This window comes from Heterocephalus glaber, unplaced genomic scaffold (genome assembly GCF_053883595.1).
Source record: "Heterocephalus glaber isolate CG9 unplaced genomic scaffold, H.glaber_assembly_v1.0 deba00001456, whole genome shotgun sequence".
NCBI classification, from domain to species: domain Eukaryota; kingdom Metazoa; phylum Chordata; class Mammalia; order Rodentia; family Bathyergidae; genus Heterocephalus; species Heterocephalus glaber.
Window position 1 is genome coordinate 2316924 of NW_028258304.1, and position 13180 is coordinate 2330103.

Genomic DNA, 13180 nt, shown 5'->3' on the forward strand with positions numbered 1-13180 from the left:
CATAATCTCAAATACAAATAAAGATATGTGCACAAAGTTAATACTTGGCATTCCTTGAGAGCTTGTTTGGAGGTTCTAGCAGGGGAGCGCAGCTACTCGTATACCCTTGACCGAGGAAACGGTCCTCCTCTATCGGGGGTGGTCGTCCTCTTCGACCGAGCGCGCAGCTTCGGGAGGGACGTACATGGAGTGGTGAGGGAGGAAGGGGACACCTGCCTGGCCAGCCAGATCAGCCGAATCCACCCTGGCGATCAGTGGGGTGACAGATGTCGCAGCCAGATCGCCCTCACATCCTACTTGACATTACTTATACCTCAACTGGTTATGATCTAAATGGTAAGAATTTGGTAAAGCAACTGTAGTACATAAATTATTGTGCAACTGCTTAAAATGACTTTTGCAGAGTTTTTAATGTGATAATAAAATAGTGAAGAGATCTTATATGAGAAGTTGGTATAAAATTGTAAAAATAATTATGTTTAAAACTAAATAGAAATGGTATGGAAGGGAAAGTGTTTGGACTGCCACTTGGGGTTGGTGTACAATGATATGAGCTTTCTTCGTTTTTCTTTTTCTTTCTCACATACATACTTTCTAATTTGCTTAGAAACATTCATTTTCTAGTTGGAGAAAATTTGTCTTAAAAATAAAAGTTCAGAATACAGCTCTACATGCATTACTATATTTCTCAATATTTGAAAAGGGTACCATGAGCCAAGTGAAGTGGGGGCTGAGGGAAGACCTGAAACCTCTCAAGAGAAGAGAAAGCATCTCACAGGCAGTTGAATTTTTAATGTTAAAATAGGCCCACAGCCACAATGTTTGCTCCTAAGAACAGCACCAAAGCAACCTTCAGACTTAATCAGCAACAAAAATGAAAAACGCCTCAGGGACCCAATGGCTGAAGCACTTGCCCTTTATCCCAAGCCTCCATGGGTCCTTTTGCAACTCCTGATCCTTCTTTGGCTGTGTTCTTTCTTTTCTTCCTCTTGTACTTGTTTCTTATCATTCTTATTGTGGGGCATCAACCCGAATGTGGTTCGGAAGCCTCAGTTTCAGAATTATAAAGACAAGACAGCATTGCAGACCCTTGTGTTAGACCAACAGCTGTCACTGGCTCTCAAATCCACTCTAGACATGAAATGGAATGGTCAAGTGATATATGAAAATGTTCAGTAACATAGCTCCCATTCCCCTTTGTGATGGAGTGACTGCTATTTGCTCAGATTCCTTTCTTAAATTGAGGGAGAGCAACATCTCCCATTTCTCTAGCATCTGATATGTAGGACCTATTTTATAACCACCACCATGGGAAAATATTGAGGTGGGGAAGGAGAAAGAGGAACCAGCAGATTTGTGACTTGTTGGCTCTTGGTTCTGCGCATTTGGATAATAGTTCTACGCCCATGGCTCTCAGGCCCAGCTGCCTGCTACAAGCACCTGGTGCCCAGACCAATTAGATGAGCATGTCCAGGGGTGTAGTCGTGGGCCTGGCTGTTTCCAGAGCTTCCCGAATGATTCTAATGTGCAGCTGGGTAGAAACTAGTGCCTGACTGAGGGAAAGGACAGCACCTGAGTCATATGTGACTCATTTATAACCAGGCAAAGTGGCTCTTCTTCCTCTTTGGGTGACTTGTGCCTAAAATAATCATTAAATCTAATATTAGTGGAAGCTTGGGAAGTTTTTTAAAGAAAGGCTTCACCGAACACTTTTTCTTTCCTCCCAGTAAAGAGTAACTGAGAAGGAGGATATTTTATAGAACCAGGCCTTGCCCTGCAGGAAGGAGCAAAGAGGGTGGGAAGAGAGGGGACGAACATGGTCATGTGGAGGTTCAAAGGAGGACAGGGGAAAGCCATTGAAGGAGCTATGGAAAAATGGATGGATGGGTAACTGGATAAATAAATGAGTGTGTAAAGTACACATTTTTAGAGAATATGGTCTTTGAAGTGGAATCTGAGGGCAGTAAGTCAGAGAAGAAAATAGGAGCTAAGAGTGGACACATGGCAGGCAGCTCCTCATTCATTCCGTCCTGAGTACCTACATGCTGGGCACTGTACTCGTTTACAATACTGGGGTTTAATACTGGACTTGTGGGGCATGAGTGACATAACTTGGACCACTGGAAATGTAAGTGGTCGGGGATAAAGCAGAGAGGGTAGATTAGGACCCTGAAGGGAGGGTATGTCAAACATCATGCAGAGGAAGCCCACAACTCAGGCACCCCTTTGGAAGGTAGAGTGTAGTCAGTGTAGGGTAAAACCTTGGGGATGGGCTGGAGGAGGGACGCTTTGCCCAGTGTTCTTTAGACATTGACAGCTTAGATGTCTGCATGCCTGGGCCAACTGGTGATCATCTCCCTGCCTTGAGTCGGGTCTGCTGTCACTTTCCCCTGAGAGGGAAAGGGCCAGTGCCACCTAGGTGAGCTGTTTCTCCACTTCTGCCTTTGAGTAATTTTATTAAAATTAAACCAGACAAAACAACACAAATGGGGCACACACTTGTAATCCTAGCCACTTAGGAGGCTGCAGTAGGAAGATTACAAGTTTGAGGCCAGCTTGGGCAACTTAGACCCTGTATCAGTATTTTAAAAGTTTTTAAAAAGGACTGGAAAGCAGCTCAGCACTCCCTGGGTACAATCCCCAGAACTGTGGGGTAAATAAAAACAAATGCACACCTGCCCCTGTCTCATTGTCCTTAGCTGTGAGTCAGTGTTCTTATTCAGATGTCAGTGATCCAAATTCTTCTTCAGGAGAGGCCTTCTACTAGAGATCTCCCCTCCACTTTCCACTTTGGCCCTTCATAGTCCAGGGCCCACTCTCCATGTCCCCATTCTGTAGAGAGCCATACAGGGCATTTTTCCATCCCAGTTGGGCCCTCTCAACTTCCTTACTTACCAAAGACTATATACCCTTTGTACCTTGCTCAATTAAAACTCTCAAATGTCTTTACCCTTTCAAGATTAGAGGCTAAACCAAAAGCCAGATTCGATAAAGAGTTTGCTTTTTAAGCTCCCAGCCCAGGCTTGATCTACCATGTAGCCACAGCAGTCTGGTAAGTGGGAGCCAGTCCAGACTCAGCAAACCTGGTACAAACCCTTTGGAGTCCCTAGAAGGACAGGTGCAAGACAGACAGTGACTTGATTTTTTCATGTAATGACTAAATGAGAAAACATATGTTAAATATAAAACCCTTAACCAAAGAACAAATACCTGAATTTAAAATAACAATTAAATTTAAATAAGGTAGGAAAAGCTTGTACACCTTATATCCTAGTCTGTGACCTTCAGCGTCAGCTTTTTCAGCCTCTCCTGTTTGCCATAAACCTTAAATCTGTAAGTATCTAATCCTTCAACATTAAAATACTTAAATTTTTGTTGACATTGGACAAAATCTGTGCTCCAAGAAAATAGACCATGTTTATCAAGTGGCTTCAAGCACTTTTCTTACCTCCATGCCCAGTGATCCAGGAGGACAGGTCTAGTAGTAACACAAGTATAATGGTCCTGGGGCCAGCCTGGCACAATGGCAGGTGCCTCAGGACTATTCATTCCCTTTTAGTTTTAGTTTTCCTTGTTGTTCAGAGGCCTTTTAATCTATAAGTGAAAGTTATAGTTGGCTAATCAAAAGGTAGAATCTTTAAAGAAAAAAGTTTAGCTATCATTACCAATTTGGAGGAGAGACCAAACTTCAAATCCAGCCTAAAATGTGGGGCTGCCCCTCAAGGAAGTCTCCAAAAGTGGCAATCAAATATTTTCATTCACAATAAGAAGGAACCAGTGGGTAAGCCAACTATCTTCTACTGAGAAAAATCATGTGCCTGAGGGGAAGATGCCTGTAGAAGGAGATGCCCAACATTTCAGTGTGGCTGGGGCACATCCTGGAGAATCAGCAGGTGAAAACTCACTGTGCATGGCAGCAGGCTGTATTATCATGATTGAAACCATAGAAACTCAGAGTAGCAGCGTTGGTGATGCATGTTGGTGATGACCTTGCTTGTGCCCTTACTAACCTGTAGTGGAGGTATCGTTGAATGTGAGGACACCAAGATTCCATTCCTATAGTGACAAGGTAGTGGTACTGGGCTCCCTACCCATTACCCCCTACCTAGGATATTCCCTGCATACTTGGATACTTGGAGGACTAATTAAACTTGATGAAGAAGATAAAAAAGCATATCCTATGTCTTGAACTAATTTAGCATGTTTACTTTCTCTCATCAGAAATTCTCAATATACTACATTTGGCTTTAAAAATAACCTGGATCTTTATGAAGTTCTTGTCACAAACACCTTTGCTGCATTTATTCTTCCCCCTCCAAGATTTAGCAGAGTAACAATAATCACAAAGTACTTCACAGCACCGTTTATCCCCAGGGAATGAAGAGAATTGGTTTCCCTCTTCTTAGCAAGCAGTGCCTGTGGCAAGGGAGATGATCATTTTACTCACTTTTGTCTCCCATAGCAAAGGCTGGAGGGCTCCTTTGGGCTTTTCCCGGGAGTTCTGGCTCCCTATGGCCTAGCCCTCCCTGAACAGAGAAAAGACTTTGTGTTGGGAGCACACTGACATTCCTTTCTCCCCTAGCTGCCATTCTGGGTACGTCGGTGCACGATGTGAGCACGCAGATCTCCTGGCAGTGGTGGCCGCCAGTCAGAAGAAGCAGGCCATCACTGCCTTGGTGGTGGTCTCCATTGTGGCCCTGGCTGTCCTCATCATCACTTGTGTGCTGATACAGTGAGTATTTACTGGACCTCAGGTCAAATGCTCTGCCTGCCTGCCCCAGCAGGGACAACTGCAGCTTGGCCACATACCAGAGCCCCCCTCAGCAAGGCTGATTGCTGTGAAGTCTGAGTGGTGTCAGCAAAGCTAAGAGAAATTTGATGACTTTTGGCATAGTGTGGCAGCCAAGCTGGGTCAATATCTAGAACACCCTGGACAGGTTGCCAGCAATGGTCTGTGTGCTACTGAAAACCAGTGTCAAACCAAAGGCATCCTCCCTCTCCACAGTTAGGCTTAGAGGCTTCAAAGTAGTGATGAATGGACTGCTGCTCCCAAGGGAACTGGAAACAGCTCCCAGCCTCTTTTGGACAGCATCAGAATCACTTTTTTTTGCAGGAGGAACTTTGTAAATTCTAAAGCCACATCAAAGACTACTGCTGATGTTATTACAGGCTGACAAGCACCACTCTGCATGGACTTTCTTCTTTCTCTCCCACTCTGCCCCTCTTCATCCTCCAAAATCCAGCTCCTGCGTTGTATCCTCCAGGAAGCTGTTCTGAGCCTTAAACCAAGAGAGACCTTCTCAAGAATGTCTTAGCCCCATTTCCATCTTAACCTATATATCAATGCTCTGCAGTGTCAGAGTTTCTCAAATCCATGTTGTGTTCCTAGCACCTGGCACTAGACCGGATTTACTACCTGGAAATATCTACGGCCCAAGTCACAGAACAAATTCTCAGAGGATTTATACCTAATTGGACAGGCACAAGGAATCCATAGGTCAGTTCAAGGCCACCGGTCAGCTCAGTGCAGATTGACTCACAGTAGAGACAATACGTGGATGGCTACAGTAAGCAGTTATATGCTAACACAGGAATCCAGGCTTTAGCCCTCTAGGGTTGTCTAGGTTCACACAGACAAATAAGAGACTCTATCCTGTTGGTTTGGTGGTCCACTGTTATTGGGACATCTAAAGCACGTGTCCCTGGTTCTGACAAAAAATGAAGTGCCCCTGAGAGCCCTAGCTTGTAGCAGTAGCCACAGCCTTCTCAACTTCTTCTCCTGGACCAAGCTAGCACTAAGTGGAAAGGAATGAACTCTAAACTGGGCAAACCTTTCCTTCCTCCCTAATTGGGTTCCACTCCACTTGCAGGTACCTTGGGAAAGCATGTTTTCAGGAAATGGAAAAGCAGTTTTGGCTCAGGATGGGACACAGTCCAGGCCCTGCCCCTCACAGAGACCTTCCCTGGGAGAGGAGAAGCCACCTAGCAGCCCACTGGCCTCACTTATTTTACCATGGCCAGCTAACTGAATGTACTCACCTGGCACTTCTATAGCACTGTTTCCACAGCCAAGAGGGTCCCAGACACTTGGGGACAAGGCTAGACGCCCAGTTAGACCTCCTCAAAGGGACTTGAAAGCTAATTTGGCAGGGACAATCTAGATGCCTGGACACCATCTCCCATTCCCAGGGAGGCAGGCAGTCTCACCTCTCCTTTTTCCCTTCCCAGCCTGCCCCTGCCAGAGACTAAGTCTCTTTAGGCTGCTGGTTGCTGGGCATGGGGCCCAGCTGAGTTGCACAGTCAAGGATGGCACCAGCACCTCCCATGCTAGAGAGATCTAGAGGCGTTGATTCCAATGTCCTGAGACACTCCTGGCTGGGAAGTGACCAGGGGATGCCTATCTGGCTAGCTGGCTACAAGAAAATGTTATTGATGGGTCTGGAATTAAGATCTTTAGATTCTTCTGGTATGCAATGAGCTGATCCCAGCCCAGACTCTGTGACTTAGGAGGACCCCAAGTCCTAGCAGACTGACTTTTCTAGCCTCTCATTTCCCACCTGTGACTGAGCAAGTTAGGCCAGAAGATTTCAGGGCCCCTCCTCAGCACTGCTGCCCAAAGATTCAAAGGCTTAGTAACTTTGCAGGCTTCATATGCCAGTGCAGGGCAGAAAAGGAGAGGCTAGGGTAGAGACCGTGAAATACTAACTAGCACTAAGAGAGGCTCAGCCCCTGGCTTGTTTCCTTATCTGTCTTTGGCCTCGTGTCAGCTACAAAACTTCTTCCAGCCCCAGTTCATGGATGCATAGATTGTATATATGTTAAGGTTTAAATGAATGGGAATGAGCTCTTTTCTGATATCAGCTGCTGTTGTCTCTAGGTGGTTAATGTCTCTCTTCTTCTTTTGGATTCAGTGGTTGTTTTTCCTAACTGAAAACTCCTCACTGCTGCCTACAGAGCAAGTCAGGAGTCCTCTTAACCCTGTTGCTGCCCAACTCCAAGCAACAGGATTACAAAGAGGTTGGATTTCCAAAACTACAATTTAGTCCTCAAAGCAGGATTCAAAGCCTTTGTAATCTATGACTCATTCTTGTGTGAATCAACTCAGCACATCCAAGTTTCCTGCTCTGCAGCAGCCAGTACCTGATGAATGAACTCCTGAATTCTTACAGCCCCACCAACCAGAGGGGGCTGCTTAGCCCCAGTCCTCATGGTTGTTATGAGGCTATTCCTGCATTTATGGAGTTTCTTAACTGGTTCTTTTTGGAGAAAGCAGGTGGGTGAGTGACCAGTCCCGTCTGAGAGCCAGGGAAACGGGAACCAGGTGACCCTTTGACTCCAGAGCAGAAATAATGCTGGTACTTAGGGGCACCCAACATGTGCTATTGTTGGTGGCCAGAATGTGCCCCAGAGGGCCACCATTCTGCAAGGCCCTCATCCCCAAACCTTAGAGGTCCCTATGGAAAGGCTGCTTGGGAGACCAAAGCTGCTCAGCCAGGACCTACTGCAAGACACTCCTGCCCCACTCCAGCTCAGACGGTCTTCTCTGGATCTTTGCAGCTGCTGCCAGGTCCGAAAGCACTGTGAGTGGTGCCGTGCTCTCGTCTGCAGGCATGAGAAGCCCAGCGCCCTCCTGAAGGGAAGAACCTCCTGCTGCCACTCAGAAACAGGTAAAGGGTGGCTTCAAGTTGGAAGGAGCCTTTTCTTCTTTGGGAGGCACTACTAAGAGAAAGTGACCCCTCTCCTCCAAGACAGGGCCCAAATTCCAGGAGAGTGAGGCCAGAAGGAGAAAAGGAGAGGTTGTTTTTTTCTACCAAGTCAAGTTTGGTTCATTCTAAGGTGTGTTTGTCTTAGAAAGGAGCTCTTTTATCCTTGCTGGTGACTATGTGACCTTTGACAAGTCACTTAACATCATACTGCCTCAGTTTTCTTTTTAAAAGACTGTGTTCAAACTAGATGAGTACTGACATAAAACACATAGCATAGTGCAGTGATGGCAAACATTTTAGAGCTTTCAATGATAACATACAGCCCTTTGCAGCACATCGCGTGCCATAGGTTTGCCACCACTGGTGTAGTGTATACCAAATTGTAGACACATAACAGATATTCACTATCTTCCTCTGAAGAAAGACATGTTCCCCTTTCCATTGGTCAGTGGAGGAGTTTGGTCTACAAAAGGTCTCTAAGAACCCTCCAAACTTTTAGATCCAGTGATTTTCATTAAGTTTAACATTGGTTTATGAATTTCACCAACATCCATGAAGAAGGTGGACATCTGGATGTGGGCCCAAACTGGCATCATTGGCTCTTGGCCCCTGGAGTTGAATAATTCCTGTATCTAAACAGATCCTGAAAAATTTCACCCATATCAACAAGTTACCCTGGGATATACTTTTGTCCAAGAGAGCCCATCATAACTTAAATTTCCTTTTGAGGAAGTACAGGATCAGGAGACAATCTCCAAAGGCTAATCTACCTCGATTGTCCTTCTCTAGGAAGTAGCTGGCATTCCAGAAACTCCAGGTTGCATGGACAGGGTGGGGAGACATGTGACTGGGGGGCCAGACACCCCTATTCATTAATTATCATAGCAGTCTGGCTTGGAAGGAGCTGGAGGTCTAACAGCACCATTTGCTTATTCGTTTCAATTCAGTAATTGTACAAGAGCACTACTTAGATTTAGGAGCCCCACAGCTCTTAGGACATGCATCCATTAATCCTTATATAGGGCTTAAGAGGAGGCTAATTCATGAGTGGTGTGGGTAAACAGTTTCCTGAAGGCTTGCTCAGATCCCACTACGAGTTGATAGGAAAATGAGGGTAAGAAACAGGATCTCAGAAGGCCCCACTCACATTTCCCTTTTGCTACTTTGAAGGAGCCTCTGTAGAGCTAACAGAGGAAAGTATTTTTATTTTTTTATCACCAATAGAAAAGTGTTTAAATCTTTTAACAAAATGTGAGCAGGATTTTTAGCATTTATCTGAATCTCAGCAGAATCACTTGGGTAGAGTTTTTTGTTAATGTCACTTCTAGCCCCATTCTGAGAAGTTAACTTTGAGCTGGGAATGGGTCTGACCTTGCCGAGATGACCACCAAGGCTGAACCCCTCTCCCTGAGATGATGCATACCACTATAGCCTCATGGACTACCAGGCAGGCCTGCTGGGCCTAATGGATGGGTGAACTGGGGATGCTCACTCATGAGTCCTACTAGAGATGTGATTCACCCCTGGGCCACTCTCCCCTCCTCACCTCTAGAAGAACTACAGGAAGTATCAGGGCAGGCAGATGTCCAGGCTGAGCTGGACTCAGGAGCTGAGGACTGTCTATGCTGCCTTACCATGCAAGCCACAGAGGAGCCCCTCAGGGCTCACCTACTGAAAAATAATGGGTCCATTCTTGTAACAGCCTTAGGGGAAGCCATGTTAGTACAAGGCCCTGGACCAGCTCCTGAGCTGCCCACCAAGCTACCCTTTGCAGGGGACTCAGCTACAAGCTAGTTTGACACCTGGCTACAGCAGGGTGCAACCACTATCCCTATCCCCTTCTCTGCTACAACCCATTTCACTTTTCATCAGCCCTCTGATGTCTTCTGGCACTGAAGTACAATTTCGGAAGTTTCTGCCCCTGAGGTTGAACCTGCAGAATTGGAACTTGGGTGTAACTGTCCAAGAGAACCTGGTGACATTGACTGATGCCATCTCCAACTCTTTTGTCTCAAGCTCTTTTTCCCAGTATGGCAGGAGTCTAACCCACAATGCCTAACTTGTTTTTCTTTCCTGCCAGTGGTCTGAAGAGCCAGAATCAGAATTTGGCCAAGTAGACTGTGGCAACCAATGAAGAAAGGCCTTCCCTAGGACAGCACCACCAGGGATGCCCAGGATGGGCCAGCAGACCTTTCCTCGGTTGCCCATCCTCACCTCACAAAATCGCCAGCATTTTGTTTTGAGTGGGCTTTCACAACTTTGTCAGAACTCTGTCCACTTGGGGTTATTTGGTGTGTTATACAGAAGACGTCAGTGGACCACAATTTAAAGACTCGTGGAACAAGAATTGCAAAGGGGTGGCCTTCTTGTTTACCTACGTCAGTTGTGTGTGTCAGGTGGTATCTGAGTCCGGGTGTGTGCCATTGTTTCCTGCCAGCCATAGATCCAGGCTGTATTTCTTCTTGATGGGCCACCTCCCCACAACAGAATCCTGCCTAACACCAGAGATTCTATATTTGTTGCTGTTTTGTCTCATCTGTTTATTGGTGTCAGAAGCAAAGGAGAAATGGCTTATTGTTACATGAAGTCATTGAGTCTTATGTCTTCTGACCACCAGACTCTCAACCTCCATGAACACATGATACTGAAGACCTTCCTAAGTTGTTGCCACCCTCAAAAACAATTTCTTATTTATGAGATGGATAATGGTTTTATTTCTAATCTTTTAAGTCAGTGTAAAAAGCACACACCCTTTCAGACTTATACATTAATGATGTATGTGTTGCTGGCTGAAAAGTTAACTGATTAGAAACAACAGGCCTCTGAGACAGGTAAGACCAGGGGCTGTGGAAATGGAACCAAAGGATTATTCTGATAGGAGCCAAGATCAGAGCTCAGAGGTCATGCCATCAAAAACACAAAGCAGGTAAATGCCCTGATGCATTCTGCTAGAAAATTTAGCAACTCCAGCAGCAGGGATCTGGCCCCACTGCTGGGGAGAGAGGACAAGAGGCATGTGTGACATAAGTAAACACAAAACATATTCTACTGCTTGGTAACTAAATGGATTAACTTCCTCGTGAGCCCAGCTTGGGCATTAGCAGCCACCCATGGGCATTTCAGGCCAAATCCATGAAAGGGGACCAATCCTTTATTTTCCATTTTGTTGCTTGGTTGGTTTGTTGCTTTATTTTTAAAGAAGAAATTTAACTTTCCTATTTATTTTTAAGCATTAAGAGAAATCTTCCAGTGGGATTTTTTTCCTTTCTATTCAGAATGCCAGTTTTGTGAACAAAAACACTAACAAGCCTTTCACTTTCCCCTCCAGAGAAGTAGAAATTGTTCTCCTGAGCACTTGAGAACATTCTGACCTGCTGGGCTAGCCTGTGGAAAGCAGTGGGTCCTTTCAAATGAACAGCTTGGAGTTCATCCTTCAGAACTTTCATTAAAAGTTGGAAACAGAATGACAATGAAATATATAAAATACTCATGTGAAGAAACTGCTCTCTAATATTTGAGAAGTGAAAGATTTCCACCTTTTAGCCCTTCACTGCATTTAACTTATCATGCCTTGAAAGAATCTTAGACATATCATGTTAACTTTCACTGGAAAATTCTGTCATACCCCTAATTCTTCTTCCCTAGTCTATTTCTATGAATTTCTGATTTTTACAGTCAAGGCCATGACCTCACCTGAGGCTTAACTTTGGCACTTATTTAATGATGCCACACCAGAAGCATTACATGCAAAAATTGGGTCTGTTTAGAGCCAGCCCCTAACAATGCAGCTGACATGGCTCCAGTTTTTTAAACTATTAAAGAAAATAGGTCCACATTTAGATACCTTGGGTCAATCCTGTAGTGACAGATACATGAGCCAAGGCTTGGCTAAAGCCTCCTACTAAGACACCAATCAATTGGGCCAGGGATTTAGCTCAGTGGTTTCGCAGCCTGCTATGCAAGCTCAAGGATCTGAGTTCAATCCCTGGTAAAAAAAAAAAAAAAAAGACACCAATCAATTGACCCATGTTTTAACCTAGTATGCACTCAACTTTCTTATCAGAGCCCCCTAAAGTCTCAGATTCTGGCTCAGAGAGACCAGTAAAAGTGGATGAGCATCACTTGTTTTTAACTTGAGTTCACTTTTTTTTCTTTAAAACAGTCTTTTTTGTAGTTTGAGACTCCTAGAGGTCTGATTGCTATTAAAGAGTATGAATTGATGTGAAAATGTGTTGCAGGGCTTTCTTCACCTCATGGATGGAAGATCAGGGGCCACCTAAAAATGTTATCTGTAATTGGTATCCAAGAGACTTTGCAGAGGTACAAGAAAATGGAGATGGACAGATGGTAGAAGCAAAGGTTCCCTATGAGGATCTCAGATTTATTGTCTGTTAATTCTCTGGTTCTAGGATCCAGCTGGTTATAGCCACTGGTGCCCCCTTCCTTGTGTCTGTACATCCACTGAACTCAAGTGTGTGCCCCTCAGAAGTACCTTCCAGATCAGCCCTTTGTAAACCAACAGCTCTGACTTTGGGTTGTGGTGAGCTTGGTTGGACCATTATCCATGCCCAAGGATATAATAGCCTTACTTTTTTGGTAATTTCTCTTTTTGGAAATCATATGAAGATAAGCACTAGATCCCTGTCCCATTTATTGACAGGGGTTGGTCTTTGAATAGCTATTTTAAAAATGCTCTTTTTAGGCTTAAAGTGCATCTTATAAGTCATCTCTGCAAAATCCCTGTGTTTCCTTGACCTTCAGATAGCCAGATGTTTCCTATGATTAGGGAGGCCTGACCTGCTAAGCAGCCACACATCTGGCAGTGGGGAACATAATTATTTCCAGAATATAAGTGTCTCAGAAAAGACCCCATTTTAAAAATGACTTTTTATAAAGACCTCCAAACCCTTTATGGGGCCTGAATTTCCCCCATTGCCCTACAGGCTGTGACACTAAACACACTGGCAAGAAACTTTCTACATAGATTGATATACAGCACCCAAATCCAAACTGGAAGATAAGACCCATCTAGATACATGTGAACCAAGCAAGGGGTGAGTTGATCATGTGTCTCAGCAGAAGTGGTAGGCACGGTGACCCTAATATCCTTTCTGCTGAGTAAGGAGGAGTGAGGAATGATTGACAGTCACCCATGTACATTGATGAAGGAAGAGGATTTGTGGTTCTAGAACTTCTTGGGAAGAAATGTTCTTTACAGGTATAGAAAACTGCCTGGTGTCTCCAAGCCAGTTTCCCGAGGCATATGAGCTACTCTTGTTTTTCCAGGAAATTTGGCAAGAGTAGACCAATGATGCTCTAACACTACACAGGAGGCCCCAACTCCTTAGTAGGTTCTGGGCTTTCAGCTCTCCCAGCATACCCAGACAAGAGAAGGATGATTCAAAATCCCAGGACCAGGGTACTTCACAAAATCAACACAAGTTTGGTTTTTCAGTGTTTTAACATAAGACTTC

The 13180-nt window shown here is 44.8% G+C and overlaps 1 protein-coding gene across 1 annotated transcript in view; it reads left to right on the forward strand.

Annotated features, from left to right (window-relative positions):
- Window positions 1-10053, forward strand: part of Tgfa (transforming growth factor alpha) — a 105272-nt gene extending 95219 nt beyond the window's left edge. The window contains exons 4-6 of the mRNA XM_021262491.2: window positions 4583-4732; window positions 7558-7667; window positions 9787-10053. Coding sequence (XP_021118150.1) covers window positions 4583-4732; window positions 7558-7667; window positions 9787-9794 — 268 coding nt within the window. The 3' untranslated portion in view covers window positions 9795-10053. The remainder of the gene's footprint in view (window positions 1-4582; window positions 4733-7557; window positions 7668-9786) is intronic.
- Window positions 10054-13180: the final 3127 nt, after the last annotated feature.